At 49.6% G+C, this 17,608-nt stretch overlaps 1 protein-coding gene across 1 annotated transcript in view; it reads right to left on the bottom strand.

Moving 5' to 3' along the window:
* The window catches only part of TRPC4 (transient receptor potential cation channel subfamily C member 4), a 178,486-nt gene that overhangs the window by 41,119 nt on the left and 119,759 nt on the right, over positions 1-17,608 (bottom strand). Inside the window, exon 4 of the mRNA XM_036250161.1 lies at positions 16,738-16,877. Coding sequence (XP_036106054.1) covers positions 16,738-16,877 — 140 coding nt within the window. The remainder of the gene's footprint in view (positions 1-16,737; positions 16,878-17,608) is intronic.

The raw sequence follows: 17,608 nt of genomic DNA, 5'->3' as shown, positions 1-17,608 counted from the left end.
TCTAAAGCATTGAAGCAAAAATACACAAGTATCCATTAAGTTATGTCTTTGTAATACACCAGAATTCTTACATGTTAAAATACATACGCAGCGTATGTCAATGCGTAGTGATATGTAAAGGATATGTTTCCGTATAAACATTCACGCAGGAGGTCTCTCTGAAATCGGTGTGATTCTTCTCTGAGCTGGTGCGTCGACTTGTACAACCCAATGCTACTCAGCGTGTCTTTCTTACACCATCACCTGGTGAATTTGCTAGACATGCAAATGCCATCTCCTCCCTAACACTCCTACTTAGAATTTCTGGGAATGAAGAAGAGGAATCTGTGCTTTTCAAAGCTCTCCAGGTGATCCCTATAATACCAGGATTTTGTCACTGCATGGGGCCACAGATCTATTACATTTTAATGGAGATGTCAAAAACAATTTCATAGATATACTTACTCAAGCATCATTACAGAGAATAGAGAAATTGGACAGATATGCTCTTAAAAACAGACTGGCCATCTCTTAGATGCATTCATAACCTCCTTGGTTAACACCATACCTTCTGCTATCTTAATAAGGTCTTTCAGGGCATTAACCTCAATGCTAGTAGGAAAAATTAGAAAATTATGTTTCCATTCTTAAAACAAAGCTGGCTTCAATTTGCATCTCTCTGATGATTAGTGATGTTGAGCCGTTAGCACCCTTCTGGTGGGAATGCAGACTGGTGCAGCCACTGTGGAAAACAATATGAAGTTTCCTCAAAATATCAAAAATGGAACTGCCATTTGACCCAGTGATTCCACTTCTAGGAATATATCCAAAGAAGCCTGAAACACCAACCAGAAAGAATATATGCACCCCCATGTTGATAGCAGCACTATTTACAATCGCTAAGGTCTGGAAACAGCCCAAATGTCCATCAGTAGACGAGTGGATAAAAAAGTTGTGGTGCCCTGGCCGGTTTGGCTCAGCGGTTGGAGTGTTGGCCTGTGGACCAGAGAGACCCGGGTTTGGTTTTCGCTAGGGGCATGTACCCCCCTCCCCCCAAAAAGCTACGGTACATGTACACAGTGGAATACTATGCAGCTGTAAGCAAGAAAGATCTCTTACCCTTCACAACAGCATTGGATGGACCTGGAGATTATTATGTTAAGTGAAATAAGCCAGTCAGAGAAAGACAAATATCACATGATCTTATCAGGGTTGGTAGCTAGTTATTGATATGAGGAAGATAGCTAGCTATTAATATAAGGGAGAAAGCAAAAAGGAACTAAATAGTATTTTAAAATGTTTTTATTGATGCTTAGACAGAGAGGAAGGGAGCGGGGGAGAAACATCGACCGTCTGCCACCTGCACACCCCTTCCTACGGATCGAGCCCACGACCCAGGCATGCGCCCCGACAGGAATCAGACTGGGGACCTCTTGGTACACGGGACACTGCTCAACCCACTGAGCGATACTACCAGGCTGGGAACTAAATAATCTTAACAAATTGGGATGCAAAAGCAGGTAACAGACCGAATTCCATCTAGTTTGCTGGTAAACAGACTCATTCACACTCTCCAGGGAACTGCTGCGGAGAGGACCCCGTCCTCCGAACTGGACAGGATGCCCCAGGGGTGCTGAGAGCCCCGTGCCTGAGGGGAGGAGAGAGGATCCTCTGCTGGGCTCTGGGAGCATGTGCGGCAGGAAGGAGACGGACTGATGGAACTTCTGGGTGGGAGCAGAGAGAGTCAGGGAGACAAAACGGAGGGCCGGGGCACAGCCGGGAACCATCAGAAGGGTAATCAGACTGGATAGAGCACCTGGAACCCCGATAATTTACTGGGAGGATGGCCCAATCCAAGCCCGGGAAGAGTTAGGAATTTGGGTTGGATAGTTTGCATGGTTCTTTGTTGTTTACCTGAACCAAGGAGACACACGGAGGTGGACTGAAGCCCCCTGCCAGGCTTCAGAGCCTGCCCACCTTCTGAGTCGCGAGGTGTGTCCATTCCCCTTCACTTACGATGAAATCTTGCCTTCGTGTTTAAACTTCTCCATGCGTGTGCCTTGCAATTACTTTCTCACGTCACCGGCAAAGAACGTACCCCTTTCTCTGGCAAGGATCTCACTGATATGTGGACTCTAATAAGCAAAGGTACGGATGGACAAAATAAGAGGCGTGGATGTATCGGAAAGACTGACAGATCTGAGAGGGGACGGGTGTGGGGAGAGAGCGAGTAACCAGAGAAGATGTACGCTGCATGCGTAGCCCAGGGACACAGATAACAGAGTGATGACGGCGTGGGGGGCGGGCGTTGGGTCGAGGGGTCAACAGGAGGGAGGATGGGAGACATCTCTAATACTGTCAACAATAATGCCCGGCTGGTGTGGCTCAATGGACTGGGTGTCGTCCATGGACTGAGAGGTCCTGGTTCGATTCCTGGTCAGGGCACAGGCCCGGGTTGTGGGTTCGATCCCCAGTAGGGGGCGTGTGGAGGCAGCCGATCAATGTTTCTCTCTCACATCGATGTTTCTCTCTCTCTCTCCCTCTCTCTCTAAAAAATCAATAAAAAAATATAGCATGCTTTCCATGAAATAGGTAGAAAGTGCTTTTTCTTTAAGTTTTGACGAGCGCCGGAGTCATTTTAATGGAACACATTCTAGAAATTACGGTCTTTCCAACTTGGGGCTGTTTCGACCCTGTGGTAGCTGAACACTGTGCAAAGACACTCAGGCTGCTTTTTTGAAAACTAGTGACTGAACTAGTTACCTACCTGTTCGCGTATTCTAGTTCAGATCACATTCCCGTGGAGGGCGACACTCTTCATTTATTACTAATCGAATATTACATTGAAATAGTTCTTTTAAAAAAGAGAAAAGAAGTCAAAAGAAAGGCAGGAAGGAGCAATGACAATACTGTCTTACGAAAAACATCCCCAAAGTACAAAATAATCCCACTGTCATCGCCGAACAAAGCTGTTTTATATAAATTATGTAATTTTGGATAAGATTGATGTTGTACCGACTCAGGAGGAGTCGTGGTTGTATGAGATTTCAGGTACTGTCATGTTGAATGGGATGAGGAGAAAAAAAAGATTGAATTCTGCTCTAATAATACCAAACTATATTAGTGTAAAGTGAAATAATAATTTCAGTGCTTGGCAGGAGTAATATTTTGATCTGTCTGGCTATGAAATTTCAATTGACAAAAATATATACTTTTTTTTTTTTTGCCAAAATGTAAAGTGTCTCAGGTAGAATTTCATCCGAAATTCAAGGCTTAGAAACAAGTGAAGTTACTGTTAGGACTTGCAGGGCAGTATAATTCCTAAGGGCCCTTTTGAAGCCTTCCCGCCACAGGACAAAGACCTGACCTCCCACCACAGAGAACTGACCGGACAGGAGATGCCTCCGGACACCGGGAACCCAAGGAGCAACCAGCCGCACATCCCGGTTCCCGCAGGCCCACCCCCTGCCGAACCCCCACGACGACCCCAGAGGCACTGACGACAAATCTCTCCTCCAGGGGACACGTATGAAGACGAACTCCAGCCCCCGGGGCTGACGTCCTCCACCCAATTCCCCAGGCTCGGTGATGTGTACCCCTTCCCCTTGGATGTCCCCATCCCTCACCCCCTTTCTCTAAATAAACTCAGTTTTCCTCTATTCACCGTCTGAGATGGCTGTTTAGCCCGCACACCCTTCACGTTGGCCTCCCGTAGGGGGACACCCAGAAAGAACGCTCTCCCTTCTCCGCTGCCCCCACATTCCCTGTCCTTCCCCGACCACTGCAGACGTGAGGCCTCGGTCCCCCTTGACCATGAGCAGGCCAGACCCCTGCTGGATCGGCAGACCCTCTGATTTCTACTAACGGGCGAGTCACTTCATTCTTGGGACGAGGCACCAGGGACCCACACCCTCAGGTCCCCACGGGGCCACCACTTGCGGCCAGAGTCAGCCATTTGAAAGCCCAGGACCACGGCTGCTGGGAGACCCCCGGGACGGATAATCCGAGCTCAGAACGGGCAGGATTGCCGTAGGCAGCTCCCCGATCTTAAGCAAACGTCCGGGTGACTGAGGTGCACTGAGAAAAGCACACACTTGCCAAACCCCAGCCCAAAACTCCCGGGAGGGTTTGTTGAGGGAACCGTGAGCCTTGGCAGCTCCTGAGTTTGCGGGCAGACAGCTCGCTGGTCGACTGGTCAAGACACATCAGGGTTTCACTCGCAAAGCCCATCGCTGGGCCTGACCCGTCTCACTCGTTCTAGGGGTTAAGTGGGGAGAATGTTCCTATTTTTCCCTGGCCACGGGGGACAGATTCGGTCCAATCTGAATCTTGTCCAGCAATGGGATGCCTCCTCGAATCGGTTTCAGCACAAGGAAAGAGGCAGTAACGAGGTTGGGACACCAGCTCTTGGTTTCTCCCTCTCACAGGGCACTCACTACTCTCCCCTCTGTAAGCGCCTTTTTCACAGCACCAACCGGGCAACTCAGTGTCTGCCCAGCCACGGGCTGCCCTGGGCCGGCCTTTTACGGCAACACAGCATGGCCACACTATAGATTACACAACCAGGAGATCTGGCCCCAAAATGGCACTCTGAAATACAACACCGGTCTCCAGGTGGATTTATACCCCCAGATGGTCCGACAGCCCCAATGTCCGGGCCTTCTTTTGAAAGGGGCAGGAAAGAATATTATAATTCATAGAAAGTACTAGGAAGCTAACCACAGTGGGGCACGAGCCACAGTTAGAACAGTGAACCATCCTTTACCGTGTTCATCGTGATGAGGGAAGAGCCCTCCGGCCTGGCTGGGAGGTTGTGTCTCAGGAGGTGACCCCAGGACACGGTCCGTCCCCTGGCTCAGGACAAGGGCTGCCCGGCATCAGGGAAAGACTGACGACCCGATTGTCTATCGAAACACTGGACCCTGGGCCTGTGACTCGCTGGGGACCAGCCCCTGGAGCCCCAGCCCAAACTCTTCCCCCCTTACCCCAAACCTCCTATAACCCCCCCACCTTCCCCCCTTTGCCTGTCAGTGTTTCTCTGCCCTGAAGAGCGGCTGGCAAGGGAGGGGGCTGAGCAGAGTTTACCGGATGACCCGCTGCCCCCCGCTGCCCACGGCCCCCCACTGCCCACGGCCCCCCACACCGCCCGCAGCGCTGAACACATGCTCGCACACGATCCAACCTGGTCTCTGCCGAATCAGCTGAAGTAGTGACAGGCGGCCCGGGCCCATCCATTGTCCAGTTTCATGTTTTGGGGACCCCCTGGGGTGAGTCCTGGGGACCCCCCCCGGCTGCCTGGCACTAGGGCTTCCTGGGTCGGAGGAGAGGACTCTCGGGCGAGTCCTGCCCTTGGCTCCAGCCGTCCTGGCTGCCACGCGAGCTGAGCCGAGCGTCCTGTCCCCCGAGCTCGGCCGCGAGAGGTGCGTGGTCGGCTGCCTCCCGTCCGGTGTGAGTCTCATCAGCTCCCGGTGCCGGTGGTCCCGCCGGGCCCTGCCGGGTCTGCAGCCCGAGCCGTCCCGTGGGGTCGAGGCACAGCTCTGAGGGTGCAGGGCGTCCTGCGTGGGGTCCTGCGTGGGGTCCTGTGTGGGGTCCTGTGTGGGGTCCTGTGTGGGGTCCTGAGTGGGGTCCTGTGTGGGGTCCTGTGTGGGGTCCTGTGTGGGGTCCTGTGTGGGGTCCTGTGTGGGGTCCTGTGTGGGGTCCTGTGTGGCGTCCTGTGGGGGGTCCTGTGTGGCGTCCTGTGTGGGGTCCTGTGTGGGGTCCTGTGTGGGGTCCTGTGTGGGGTCCTGTGTGGGGTCCTGTGTGGGGTCCTGTGTGGCGTCCTGTGTGGGGTCCTGTGTGGGGTCCTGTGTGGGGTCCTGTGTGGCGTCCTGTGTGGGGTCCTGTGTGGGGTCCTGTGTGGGGTCCTGTGTGGCGTCCTGTGTGGGGTCCTGTGTGGGGTCCTGTGTGGCGTCCTGTGTGGGGTCCTGTGTGGGGTCCTGTGTGGGGTCCTGTGTGGGGTCCTGTGTGGGGTCCTGTGTGGGGTCCTGTGTGGCGTCCTGTGTGGGGTCCTGTGTGGGGTCCTGTGTGGGGTCCTGTGTGGCGTCCTGTGTGGGGTCCTGTGTGGGGTCCTGTGTGGGGTCCTGTGTGGGGTCCTGTGTGGGGTCCTGTGTGGGGTCCTGTGTGGGGTCCTGTGTGGGGTCCTGTGTGGGGTCCTGTGTGGGGTCCTGTGTGGCGTCCTGTGTGGGGTCCTGTGTGGGGTCCTGTGTGGGGTCCTGTGTGGGGTCCTGTGTGGGGTCCTGTCTGGCGTCCTGTGTGGGGTCCTGTGTGGCGTCCTGTGTGGGGTCCTGTGTGGGGTCCTGTGTGGGGTCCTGTGTGGGGTCCTGTCTGGCGTCCTGTGTGGGGTCCTGTGTGGGGTCCTGTGTGGGGTCCTGTGTGGCGTCCTGCGTGGGGTCCTGCGTGGGGTCCTGTGTGGCGTCCTGTGTGGCGTCCTGTGTGGGGTCCTGTGTGGGGTCCTGTGTGGCGTCCTGTCTGCTGCACGAGCGGAGGGCATGGCAGCCATAAAGCTTCCCCTGCTGTGCGCACTGTGAATATTGTGCCCCAGGGTGGTCTGGGCTTTGGTCTTGTACAATTTTGCCCAATTGCCCAGTGCTGGGCGCTGGCAGCTCCGTCCTGGAAGGACCCCGCGAGGACACATTCTGGCTCGTTGGGCTATTACCGCCCCAGTGACAGAGGAAGTGCTGTTTCCTGCGATGCTGCCTGTGCTCGGATTCTGGGGGCAGGTGGCCGAGCAGTAAACTGTCATATCACAGTCGAACGAGGTGCGAGCGGTCGGAGAAATGAGGGGAAAGGCCGTATGTCTGAGCTTTTACCTCTTTGCACAGTTCTGTCGGCGAAGACAGCGAGGTTTGGAGGGAAGTTGTGATGTCTGAGGACAGACGCCCAGCAGGACATCGGGGGGCCCATTCTCTGTTCTCTGTGCCAGATTTACTGCATCGGGACAGACTCCCACCCCTCCTGTCGGGACGTCCCGCTAAGGTGACTGAATGGCCCCATCCTCGCCACTCGCAGCCCCAGCTGGGCTGATGTGCAGGCTCCCCCAGCATCCTTCCGACTGGGGACAGAGGGGACTGGGTGTTCGGGAAGCCCCGTGGCTCCGTTCAGAGGACCCGAATTCCGTGGGCCCAGCTCCGGCTGTTCCTCTGGTCAGGCCCAGCTGGGACCCCAGGGGCGGGGGACTGTCTCCGCTTGAGCAGACAGGAGACTCCTTGTAGAGGGAGTCAGGAAGGGGTTCCCAAACCACGGAGCCTGGACACGGCCGTGACACGCCGTCCGGCAAGGGGCAGATGCAGGTCCCCCTGTTTTCAAAGACACATTTTCCGGGCGTTCGGGAAACACACTGACATGGAGCCTCCGGCTGGAGAGATTCACGGGCTGGACTGGGCCTTTATCGGCCAATATTCCCGGGGAGAAGCGGCGGGCAGGAGACGGGGCGCTTGGGATGAATCCTTCCCAGCCGGTAGATGTGGCCCACAAGGCGTCCAGCAAGAGGGACATACAGAAGCCAAAGAGCCTCTGTCCTCATAGAGCAGACTCACGGCCAGGAGCAGGGAGGGACTGAGGGACAGGAGAGGAGAAGGGGCCCCCTGTCCCGGTCAGTGTGCACACGCAGAGGCAGGGCCCTGGGAGAAGGGCCTCCCAGGTCACCCTGAATTAGGAGGCCAGCTCGGGTGAGGGCTGACGGGCCCAGAGGCTTAGCCACTCCAACCGTCGATTTTGATTCTCCCCCAGGGGCCTTGGGGAAAACCCGCAGGGCGGAGACACAAAGCGGACCTTTTGATTGCTACAGGGGCTGCCTCCTCTGTCCTCAGCACCCCTGTAACCCTTGAACAGCCACAGCGATGGGTTCTCCGCAAATCCGGACCAGCGTCCTTTGTGGGAGACGTTGGAAGGTGTGATCGGCGATGCCCGCTGACCCCTGCATTTCTGTGTGGTCCTGACTGTCCCGCCCCTTTTAGGGTGAGATTCACCTGCTAAGCTTCAGGCACGGTTCACCCTTCCTCTGGACCAACAGCAACCTCACCTGAGACTTCCACAGGGGCGCACCTGGCAAGTCCAAGGTAAGGTCGCATCTGCCCCTTCTCCTCGAAGTAGAAGCTTAGGGCAGCTGTCCGTGTGGGCTCGGGGAACCCGCTCTGCTGGCCAGGTTCGAACAGACACCAGGGGCGGCTGGTTCCTCACGAGAAGCCGTATCCCTCAGAGAAGGAGGCCTTGGAATGAATCCAGCTGCTGATGCAAAATTTCCTCACATTTGGCTAAATTCACCCATGCGGGTCCCCAGACAATACTCTTTGCTGCCGGTAAAGAGACTCCAGACGGGGAATATTGGTTTGTCCAGGACTTATGGGCTGTCAGTGAAATCGCTCAGGATATACACCCGACTGTGCCCAACCCTCACACCCTAATACACGGATACCTGGAGGTTCGGTGAATGGTACTCAGTCCCAGGTCCAAGGATGCTTTCTTCCGCCGCCAGTCAGCCTGGTCTCAGAGACACTTTTCAGACTCAGTGCTGTTGGACGGCCCTCCCTGAGGGGTTCAAGAACCCCCCCTACTATTTTCGGGGAGATGCCAGCAAAGACCAATTAGAGCTGCCATTTCAGAAGGGTGTCCTGCTAACCTTATGGGGATGATCTCTTGCTCACTGGGTCCACCTAGGAGACTGTTTGAAGGACACTGTTGACACTCTCCACCACTTAGCAAACTGGTGACGAGTTCTCAGCGTCAACGGCCCGGATTTGGAAGCAAGCTGGTAAGTTCCTGGTGCTTCCCTGGAGCCTGGCAAAAGGTTTAACAGGAGACGGTGAGGACACTACTGTTCAGATGCAGCCCCCAGAGATCAGGAGCCAGTGGAGGGGTACCGCTGCATGTAGAGCCCCAATGTTGGCCATACCATAATCATGTTCTTGACTAATGTTGGATTGGCTGAAGGAGAGATAATTCTGTTCAAAAGGGATGAAAATATTGGGGTGTATTTAGCAAAAAAAAAATGTTAATGTCTCTGGCTTTTGCTCTTCAAGAGGGACCTATGTAGAACAGACCTTCACCTCTTGCCTTGTAGGAGTTGGGTCACCTGTCGCTAACATACAAAATTATACTCATCGTGTTCACTTCTCCTGGTGACCCACATATAGAGATCTTTATGCACCGGGGCCCACTGTCCAGGGACAGGATTCAGGGATGTTTTCTCGAGAGGTTTCCGCAGTAGCTCCCTGTGGTGAGTGTCTGACTTTTACCAGATGCTCTAATTATTGCCTTTCAGTATCTGATTACTATAACATGAATTGTTCTAACAATTACACCTTCTCTTATGGTAATGGACATACTAAGCTACCGGCTGGTTGGCTTCAGATACATGGTTGAACTGTTTACTCATATGTCCCTGCCAACAGGACCGGGGGTCCTTGTTCCTTAGGAAGACTAACCATCTTCCTGCCCCAGAAACATCACACGGTCCAAACCAAAACATTCTCATGGCTGTGGCACCAGACTGCAATGCGACGTCCGTCTGTGGAGTTCTACTGACTATATTGCTTCAACTGTTTTTGTTAAGCTGGTAACGGTAGACTCCCTTAATGTAGAAGTAACTCTGCTGGCTTGGAGCTGGGTAAAGGCCCTGCATTCATGAGATGAATCAAGAGTCGAGCTAGGTCAGGGAGGCCCATCTAGAGAATCAGGCAGCAATAGATTATTTGCTGTTGCGGCCTAACCACGGATGTAAAGAATTCAAAAGAGCGTGCTGTTTTAATCTTTTTGACAGTTCCCAATTAACAGAAAACAATATTCAACAAGTTAGAAAAACTATCTCCAAGATAAAACAGAGGGAAGAATTTTTTTGGATTTGATTTATCCAAGTTAATTTCCTGGCTGTCCAGCTTGTCTGGGCGGCAGGAGTTCTTTTTAACATTTCTCTTGTTCATCTTTTGTGGCCCGATTGCTTGTTGCTGTTTTCAATGCCTTCCTCTTTTTAGATCCCGCACCCCCTGTATTCCTTCCCCATAAACTGCTTATCAGGCCAAGGCAAATGCAGTTCATCAGGAAGATACTTTTCATTTAAAACTAATCTCATAGAGATGAGATAATGAATTAACAGTGGGGAATGAAAGGGGCAGGAAAGAATCTTAGAACTGATAGAAAATCAATTCGAAGAGTAAGAAAACTAATCATAGTGGGGCACTAGCCACAGTTAGAAAAATGTTAATTATCCTTTACAATGTTCATCATGATGGCTTTGTTCTGATGATAGAAAAGCCCATTCTGACCTGGCTGGGAGGTGTGTGCCTCTGGAGCTCACCCCAGGATCGCTGTCCATTCTCCCAATACGAGGACATCATGGAAAGATTAACAACCTGATAACCTTTGGAGTGCTAGACCCTGGACCTGTGACTAGCCTTGCAATCCCCAGTTTACATTCCACCCCCCTTGTCCAAAACATTTTACAAGCCCCCCCCCATTCCTCCTCTCTTGCCTGTCAATGTTTCTCTTCCCTTAAAAGCAGCTGATAAGAGAAGGTGGGCAAAGCAGTTTTTACAGGATAACCCCTGCTCTCCCGCACTGCAGCAGTATTGGAATAGGCCCTCATGTATGATACAACCTAGTCTCTGCTTAATTGGCTCAGGTTGTGAGAGGTGGCCCAGAACCATTCCTTGTCCAGTTTCAGTCTGAACTCGGCAATCACCCTGAACTTTGTTCCTCTCTACCTCCACCCCTTGGCCTCCCAAACCAAGAAAAACCAACCTCTAACACCTCACCACCCTCGCCCCTTTTACCTCCAAATCCATTTCCCCTCTGGCTTGAGTCTCAGACATTCTGAGGAAACTGCTGAATCTTTGTGGATGGGGGATGGAAGCTGAGACAATCGGGGAGTTTAAGATGACTTGGAGCTCAACACACAGGCAGCAAGCCTCAACCCAGGACATTGTATACCTGGAGGTTGATTCTGCCTCTGCAGATCTCAAAATAAAACTAAAATCAACATGGGAAATTCTGCCCTCAAGGCCAGAAACTCCCAGCTTCCATTAACACTCAATGTACAGAAATGGGAAGATTTAACTAGAAGTGATATCGACTTAAGATGGCTAAAATGTGACTTTTTTGGTGCCCACGTCAGTTTTTTTTTTTTTTTTGGCATACAAATTAGGAAACATGGCTTTAGAAATTAAAACTGAATAAGCAGGAAGCTTCTCTTGATTGCAAATTAGAAGCTCCTGGAAGGAACACAGGTCAATTAAATAATAACAACGTCAACCAGAAAGAGGGGAACAGAGGTTGTATAGGTTCCTTTCTCGGGGACCCTGGTGGGTTTGCAAATTAATTTCATTTACTGTTAAAGAATATAGTGCTGGTGATTCTGACCTCTTCCAATTAATATGCCTCCTGGCTTCTGGGATTGCTGAGTGAGTTCTGCTGGGAAACTGTGGAGGAGTGTGTTTCTGCTGCAGAAAGCCAGGTCGCCTTAAAAAGAATTACGGGAAACCAGAATCGGATTTAGAAGACAAACCGAAAGCAAGCATAGGGTTGCTCCCAGGGTGTGTCCCTCCTTCTCACTGCTAGTTTGGGCGGAATTGCAATGATCATAAAAAGCCAAGCCACTAAGGCCCCTGTGGGGACCTGGGGCTACTTTATTTGTGCTTAACCTCACCCAACGAAGTCGTCTCCTCCCTGGGAGTGACGCTTCTGTGCAAATGTCAGGAGCAGCTCATCGACGTCTGTCTGAATCTGAACCTGTCCACATCCAGCTTGGGAGTCTTACCGGACGGTGCATGTCTTTGCTAATCAAATCTGCCCCAATTTTCCTGATAGAAGCAGCGTTTTAAAAAAAATCAGTGGTGCCCAAATATGCTTTTTCCAGAACGGTAATATGAATTTAGGGCTAAATGAACTAGATGCCGAACCAAAAGGGAAAGTGATGATTTTACAAAACCTCTCAAGAGGAAACTAATGTCTTATTTTTTTCTCCCATCCTTGGAGTTGGAATTATTTCTATCAAAAGGGAACAGATCAATTTAATTTACTTCAGCCATTCTTTTCTAAATGAATGAATTTCGATCAAAGCGATTGATTATTTAGATGTTTTGAAATAACACGAAATATGGAAACATTGATTGCTAGTTAAGTCTTAACTGTATCTGCTTTTGAATGTTTACTGGAAAGTAAATTTGGAGCTAGTAATGTGATGAGCTTTGTTGAAAGTGTGTTTCTTAAAAGTAAAATGTTTAAAACATGTTCATAAATATCATATTTATTCTTATGGTAATCGTTGGAAATCGAGGTTTCTAAAAGTTAAAAGTTCAAATTAAGCTGGAGAGAGATTATATGATTTTGACAATAGGAGGCATAAGGTATAGAAACATATTTACGTATTTTTATGAGACCAGGATTGACAATGAGTTACTCTAATAATGGCTGTTACATTTATAGAAACACAGTCCAGCCCCAGTCCTCCTGGTTCCACCTGGTTTCTCTCTGGGGGACCTCAGATTCCTTCTACTACACTTTCTCTTGCCCTCGATATCCTGTGGGAGAACCCCCCTGTCAGCTGCGGAGCAAACCCTTCATCAGAACAAGCCTCATCGACGCTGACGTGGAAGGTAAACCTGCTCTCTGGACATGGGTCCCCGCCCACATGACTTCCCAGGACACACCTGGGTGACAGGGCCTGCTGTCAGGGTCTGATCACCCCACACGTCAGAAGGGTCCCCTTTCTCCTGCTTGTTGGCTCAGCGTGGAGTTGAGTCCCCTGCCTGAGTGGGTGAGTCCACTCCGAGGGCACCTGGCTAATCCCCTGGTCAGGACACAGGTAAACACCTCTGAAAGGGACAAGCGACGGGAGAGAGTAGATCGGAGAACTAATCATGGTGGCGGACAGCTGTGGTTACAAGAAACATGAATCATCCTTTGCAATTAGTTGTGGTTGCTGTGTTCTGATGAAAGAAAAGCTCGCCCTGGCCAGTTTGGCTCAGCGGTAGAGCGTCGGCCTGCGGACCAGAGAGTCCCGGGTTCAGTGCCCACTAGGAGCACGTACCACACACAAAACAACAACAACAACAAGAAAACAAGAAAAGCCCGCTCTGCCCTGGCTGGGAGGTGTGTGCCTCTGCATTCACCCCGGGAATGCTGTCCGGGCTCCTGGACCTCATGGAAAGATTAACCACCTGATTGTCGGAACTGGGCTGGGTCTTGCTGGGGACCAGCCCCTGCAGCCCCCACACACATTCCTCCCAAAGTGCTGAAACTTGACAAAAATTAGGAATTCAGATTATGTGTATGGTCTTTATGTGGTACATTCCTCGCTGTGTATTACAGGTGGTGTGTTCCCTGCCGCCGACGGCATTACTACGGGATGCTCTTTTATTGGCTAAAGAGATTAAACACGCATGTAGGGTGAGCAGGAGCCTGTAATCTGGACAAGATACTTGTTACTAAAACCAGTTTAAGTTTGATGTCTTTCAGAGTTATCACCATAAAATATGTGTTTGTTTTATGTCAATTCATAAAGCGTTTATGCCATGTTCTTTTGGTTAAGTATATTTGATAATCTTCCCACAGTTTAAATATTAAAAGTCCTTTAAGTGAGAAAGGACTTTATTCCTATGGACCCAGGCATACTTCAAGGATTTATTCTCTCTCCTTATAAAAATTTTAAAACTAGTCAGTCCTCTTTAACAGACTTGAAATTACACGAGGAGCTTTGCCAAATAAAAATTAGTCATAATAACTATGCTCTACGTATGTACATACATTTTAATTGAAATGGGTGTTCTGGAAAATTCAGTCTGCTCTAGGAAGGAACTTACAAAGATTCAAAGCCATGTTCAAACAGGAAACTATCGGCTGGCAGGTGTCCTGTCAGAGACTCTGTGCAAGGCGAGAGTGAGGGTCCCTGGGGGCCTCCGCAGTGGTGCTGCAGGTGTCTGTGGGCCCCAAGTGGGGTGTTGGTGAATTGCTTCAGTGTTCAGTGCACACTTCCAAGGAGCCATGTGTTTTAGAATCTGGCCTATGCAATTTGTTCGATATGCATTGAAATTGTGTACTGAATCTGAAAACGTAAACTTTGTATTGTTCTTTTGTATCATTTCATAATTATTATTTACCAAGAAACTGTTATCTCGGAGTATTATATCTTATAGAAAAGCAGAGTTCTTTATCGATTGTATTATAATCAAGTCTATAACCACATCATTTTACATTTGATCATTTATAGGCAGCCACTGTCTTACTCTGATGCATTTGCAAATATGTTACATCTTTGGAAAGGTTCGTGAGAAGGAGTCTGATTTACTCTAGATTACAGACATCTAAGCAGTTCATCTCTTTGAAATATAAAATAACTGGATGCATGAACAAATCTTTTTGTTTTCCAGATTTAGAGAAGCCTGTTTTTATTTCCCTACAACAATTTGGCAAATTACATCCTCAAGCAATATTGAAGGGTTTATATTTTCCTCCCTACCTAATCCCTGCAGAACTTGGCAACTCTCGATGAGTGATTGTTATTTCCATGACAATATGCGTATTTGCACAAATGCAATAGGAATCTGTTCTCTTTAACATAGAACTCATGAAACCAGGCTCCAATTGTGGTTTTGTGAACCGAGTCTTTGACTAGAGTGTCATGGTCAAGGGAGACATGTCTGGACTCTGGATGTCACCAAAAAGCCTTAGGAATTGGGATTCATTCACTCAAGAGGGAGCAAAGCCCATCAGAAGCCACTTGCGGGGAATGGCCTGTTACCGTGCTTGGCCGGTGGTTCACGGCCGTCTTTCCAGTTAAGGACGAAGGTCGCTGTCTTGGAAGATGGCAGAGAAGGGACCTCAACACGTTGGGAACCTCAAGGGCTTGAGGACATGACCCAGATCTGCAGGTGTTCCAAGGCACAGCCCGAGGGCCGCTGTGAGGGTTGGCTTCTCGCCCCGACGGGCTGACTGCTCTCATAGAGCTCAATCTAAAGGTTCCTTTTGAACAAATGGCATTCCAGCCAAGCAAATTTGAGAAAGCTGATCCATTGATTATCCTTGTTATGTTTATACAAATAATCTGGCCGAATTAAAACCAGACCAAATGCAGTCCCTTTAATAAAAATAAGGGTGATTTTAGGGAGAGAATGTGTTTCAATGAGCATCACAATGCCCGATTGTGAATGTCTTTAAAGTTGAAAATTTTGATTTTAGCTGTGAATTACTGGTTCCTGCATTCTTCTAATTGTCTTCAATCGTTCAAACTGTTTCCTTTTTTACTTTCCTGTCCTTTGACTTGGAATTTTTAAAAAATGCAATGTTGATCCTACAGCGTTTACCCGAGCATCAGATGTTGTGCGGTTTGTCATGGCTTGTTTTCCTCCAGCAAAGAAACCTGAAGCTTCTTCACGGATAGTCTTGCAGACGCAGAAACTGGCTTTCCCCGGTTTCCACGGGCACATTCCTCATTAAACACCCGATTAACTGTTTACACAACTGATCTCACTTTGGAAGCCCGTCTGCACTCTGCTTGCCGTTCTCCGAAGCCGATATGATCGTGGACACGCGGACAGCCCTGACCAGGGCCTGCAGAGCTCCCCCCCCCCTTAGTCCCCAATCCCTGACACACTAACATGGCTTAGGGGCAGCTCTACACCCACAGCCCAGCAGGAAACAGCTACAGAAGAAAGAGACCTCCACCCCGATTCCATAAGAATAATTACGAACCAACAGAAAGAGGAGGGAAATGTTAGGTTTACGGGGCAATAGGATTCCTAAGGGCCATTTTTGCAAGTCTTCCTGCCCCAGGAGAGCAAAGACCAAACCTCCCGCCACGGGAGAACTTGCAGGACAAGAGATGCCTCTGGACACCAGGAAGCACCCCTTCGCACACCCACATTCCTGTAGACCCAGCCCCCTGCCCAAACCCACCAACCCAGACCCCAAAACCCACTGAGGACAAAAGCTTCCCACCAGTGGACGCAGATAAATCAAAACCCCAGCTCCTAGGGGCTGCCATCATCCACCCCACACCCCATGGCCCGGAGCTGGGTCTGGGTAGCCCTTCCCTTTGGGTAGTCCCATCTCCCATCCCCTTCTCTTTATTTATTTATTTATTCATTCATTCATTCATTCATTCATTCATTCATTCATTCATCCATCCATCCTCACCCGAGGACACTTTTTGCATTCATCTTTAGATAGAGAAAGAAGGAGAAAGGGAGGAAGAGAGAGAAACATCAACGTGAAAGGGACACATCGAGTGGCTGCCACCCACACAACCCCAACCAGGGCCGGGGACAAACTGCAACTGAGGTACGTGCTCTTAGCGGGAACCGAACCCGGGACTCTCTGGTCCATGGGCCAGTGCTCTAACCGCTGAGCCAAACCGGACAGGGCCCCTTCTTTTTAAATAAACCCAATTTCCCCTTATTCACCATCTGAGATTGCTATTTGGCATGCTTGCACCCCACAAACCACCAACTTTAACCTTTCAGTTATTGTGTATGCTTTGGGGGCATCATTCAGTTTAGACACAAGGAAATTGGTTGACAGCTTCTAAGTGTCCATTACATTTGTATTACGATGATACGTTATGCATCGTCTATGTAGTTTATATCTTTCTGTCGATGAGGTCATGAGCTCATGAATATCACGTAGATAAATAACACTCTAAGTAACGATAGGAATAACATTGAAAGCAATCGAAGGTATATCAACACGTATCAGAATTTCTGTGTCGCCAACAACAGAAGCCATAGTTACCTTCACAAACGCGACGATTTTCAAGGAGATTGTTGCTAAGTATAGGGAGTTCATCACGAAGTCCATGAGATTCCACCAGTCGTGAATGTAGTCTTGAAGTCCGCCATCCCACATTTGCTTTATTTCTCCCCAGATAAAACCTGTAATTACAAAAAAGGTGCGTGGTCAGCGGACTTTGCAATCGATTTACTAAAAACAGAGTTACAACTTAAGAATGATAGACGCTTGGATCTGTCAGAGACCGTCTAGTTGCCCTACTGTAACCTCTGTCCCTGGAGGTCATGCTCCTGAGTCCCAGCCAGATTCCCGGACCGTCTGCGCTCTCCACTAACGGCAGAGAATACTGTCCGGGCATCTTCGCGTTCTTTTCGCTAGCATTCGAAAAAGTCATAAGAATGTGCAATTTTTTAACCAAACTGTAATTCCTCTTTCGTTATTTATTTTTTTTTTCATAAAAAATATCAACATTTACTTGGAAACAAGTACTTTAAGACATTCTCCATCCCAAATAAAAAACAATGTATCTAGTAGGTGTGTCTGGCTCGACACAGGGTACCTTGCTGGGCTGTTACAAGCAGTGAGCTCCTGGGGGACCTGCTTGCACAAGAGGCAACGGTCACACTCGTGGTGCTTCACATAATGTTACCTTTAAAGCTACAACTGGGGGGGGGGGATCCCTTTCCTTTACTATGGTCATATTTTTAATAGGAGGTGGTTTTGTTCTTTTAAATCCATGGCAGTCCTTGTAAAATATCACTGTATATCATTATCCTATTTCCATAATCTCATTGACATTTGATACGTCTGTTTTTATAACCTGATGATAAGAAGGACGCGTCAGAGTATCTAGAACCAGGTAATATTAAAAGAA

The sequence above is a fragment of the Molossus molossus genome, unplaced genomic scaffold (assembly GCF_014108415.1).
Source record: "Molossus molossus isolate mMolMol1 unplaced genomic scaffold, mMolMol1.p scaffold_m16_p_9, whole genome shotgun sequence".
Taxonomy (NCBI): domain Eukaryota; kingdom Metazoa; phylum Chordata; class Mammalia; order Chiroptera; family Molossidae; genus Molossus; species Molossus molossus.
The sequence above is the reverse complement of the archived record's forward strand: the minus strand, read 5'-3'. Positions and strand labels throughout refer to the sequence as shown.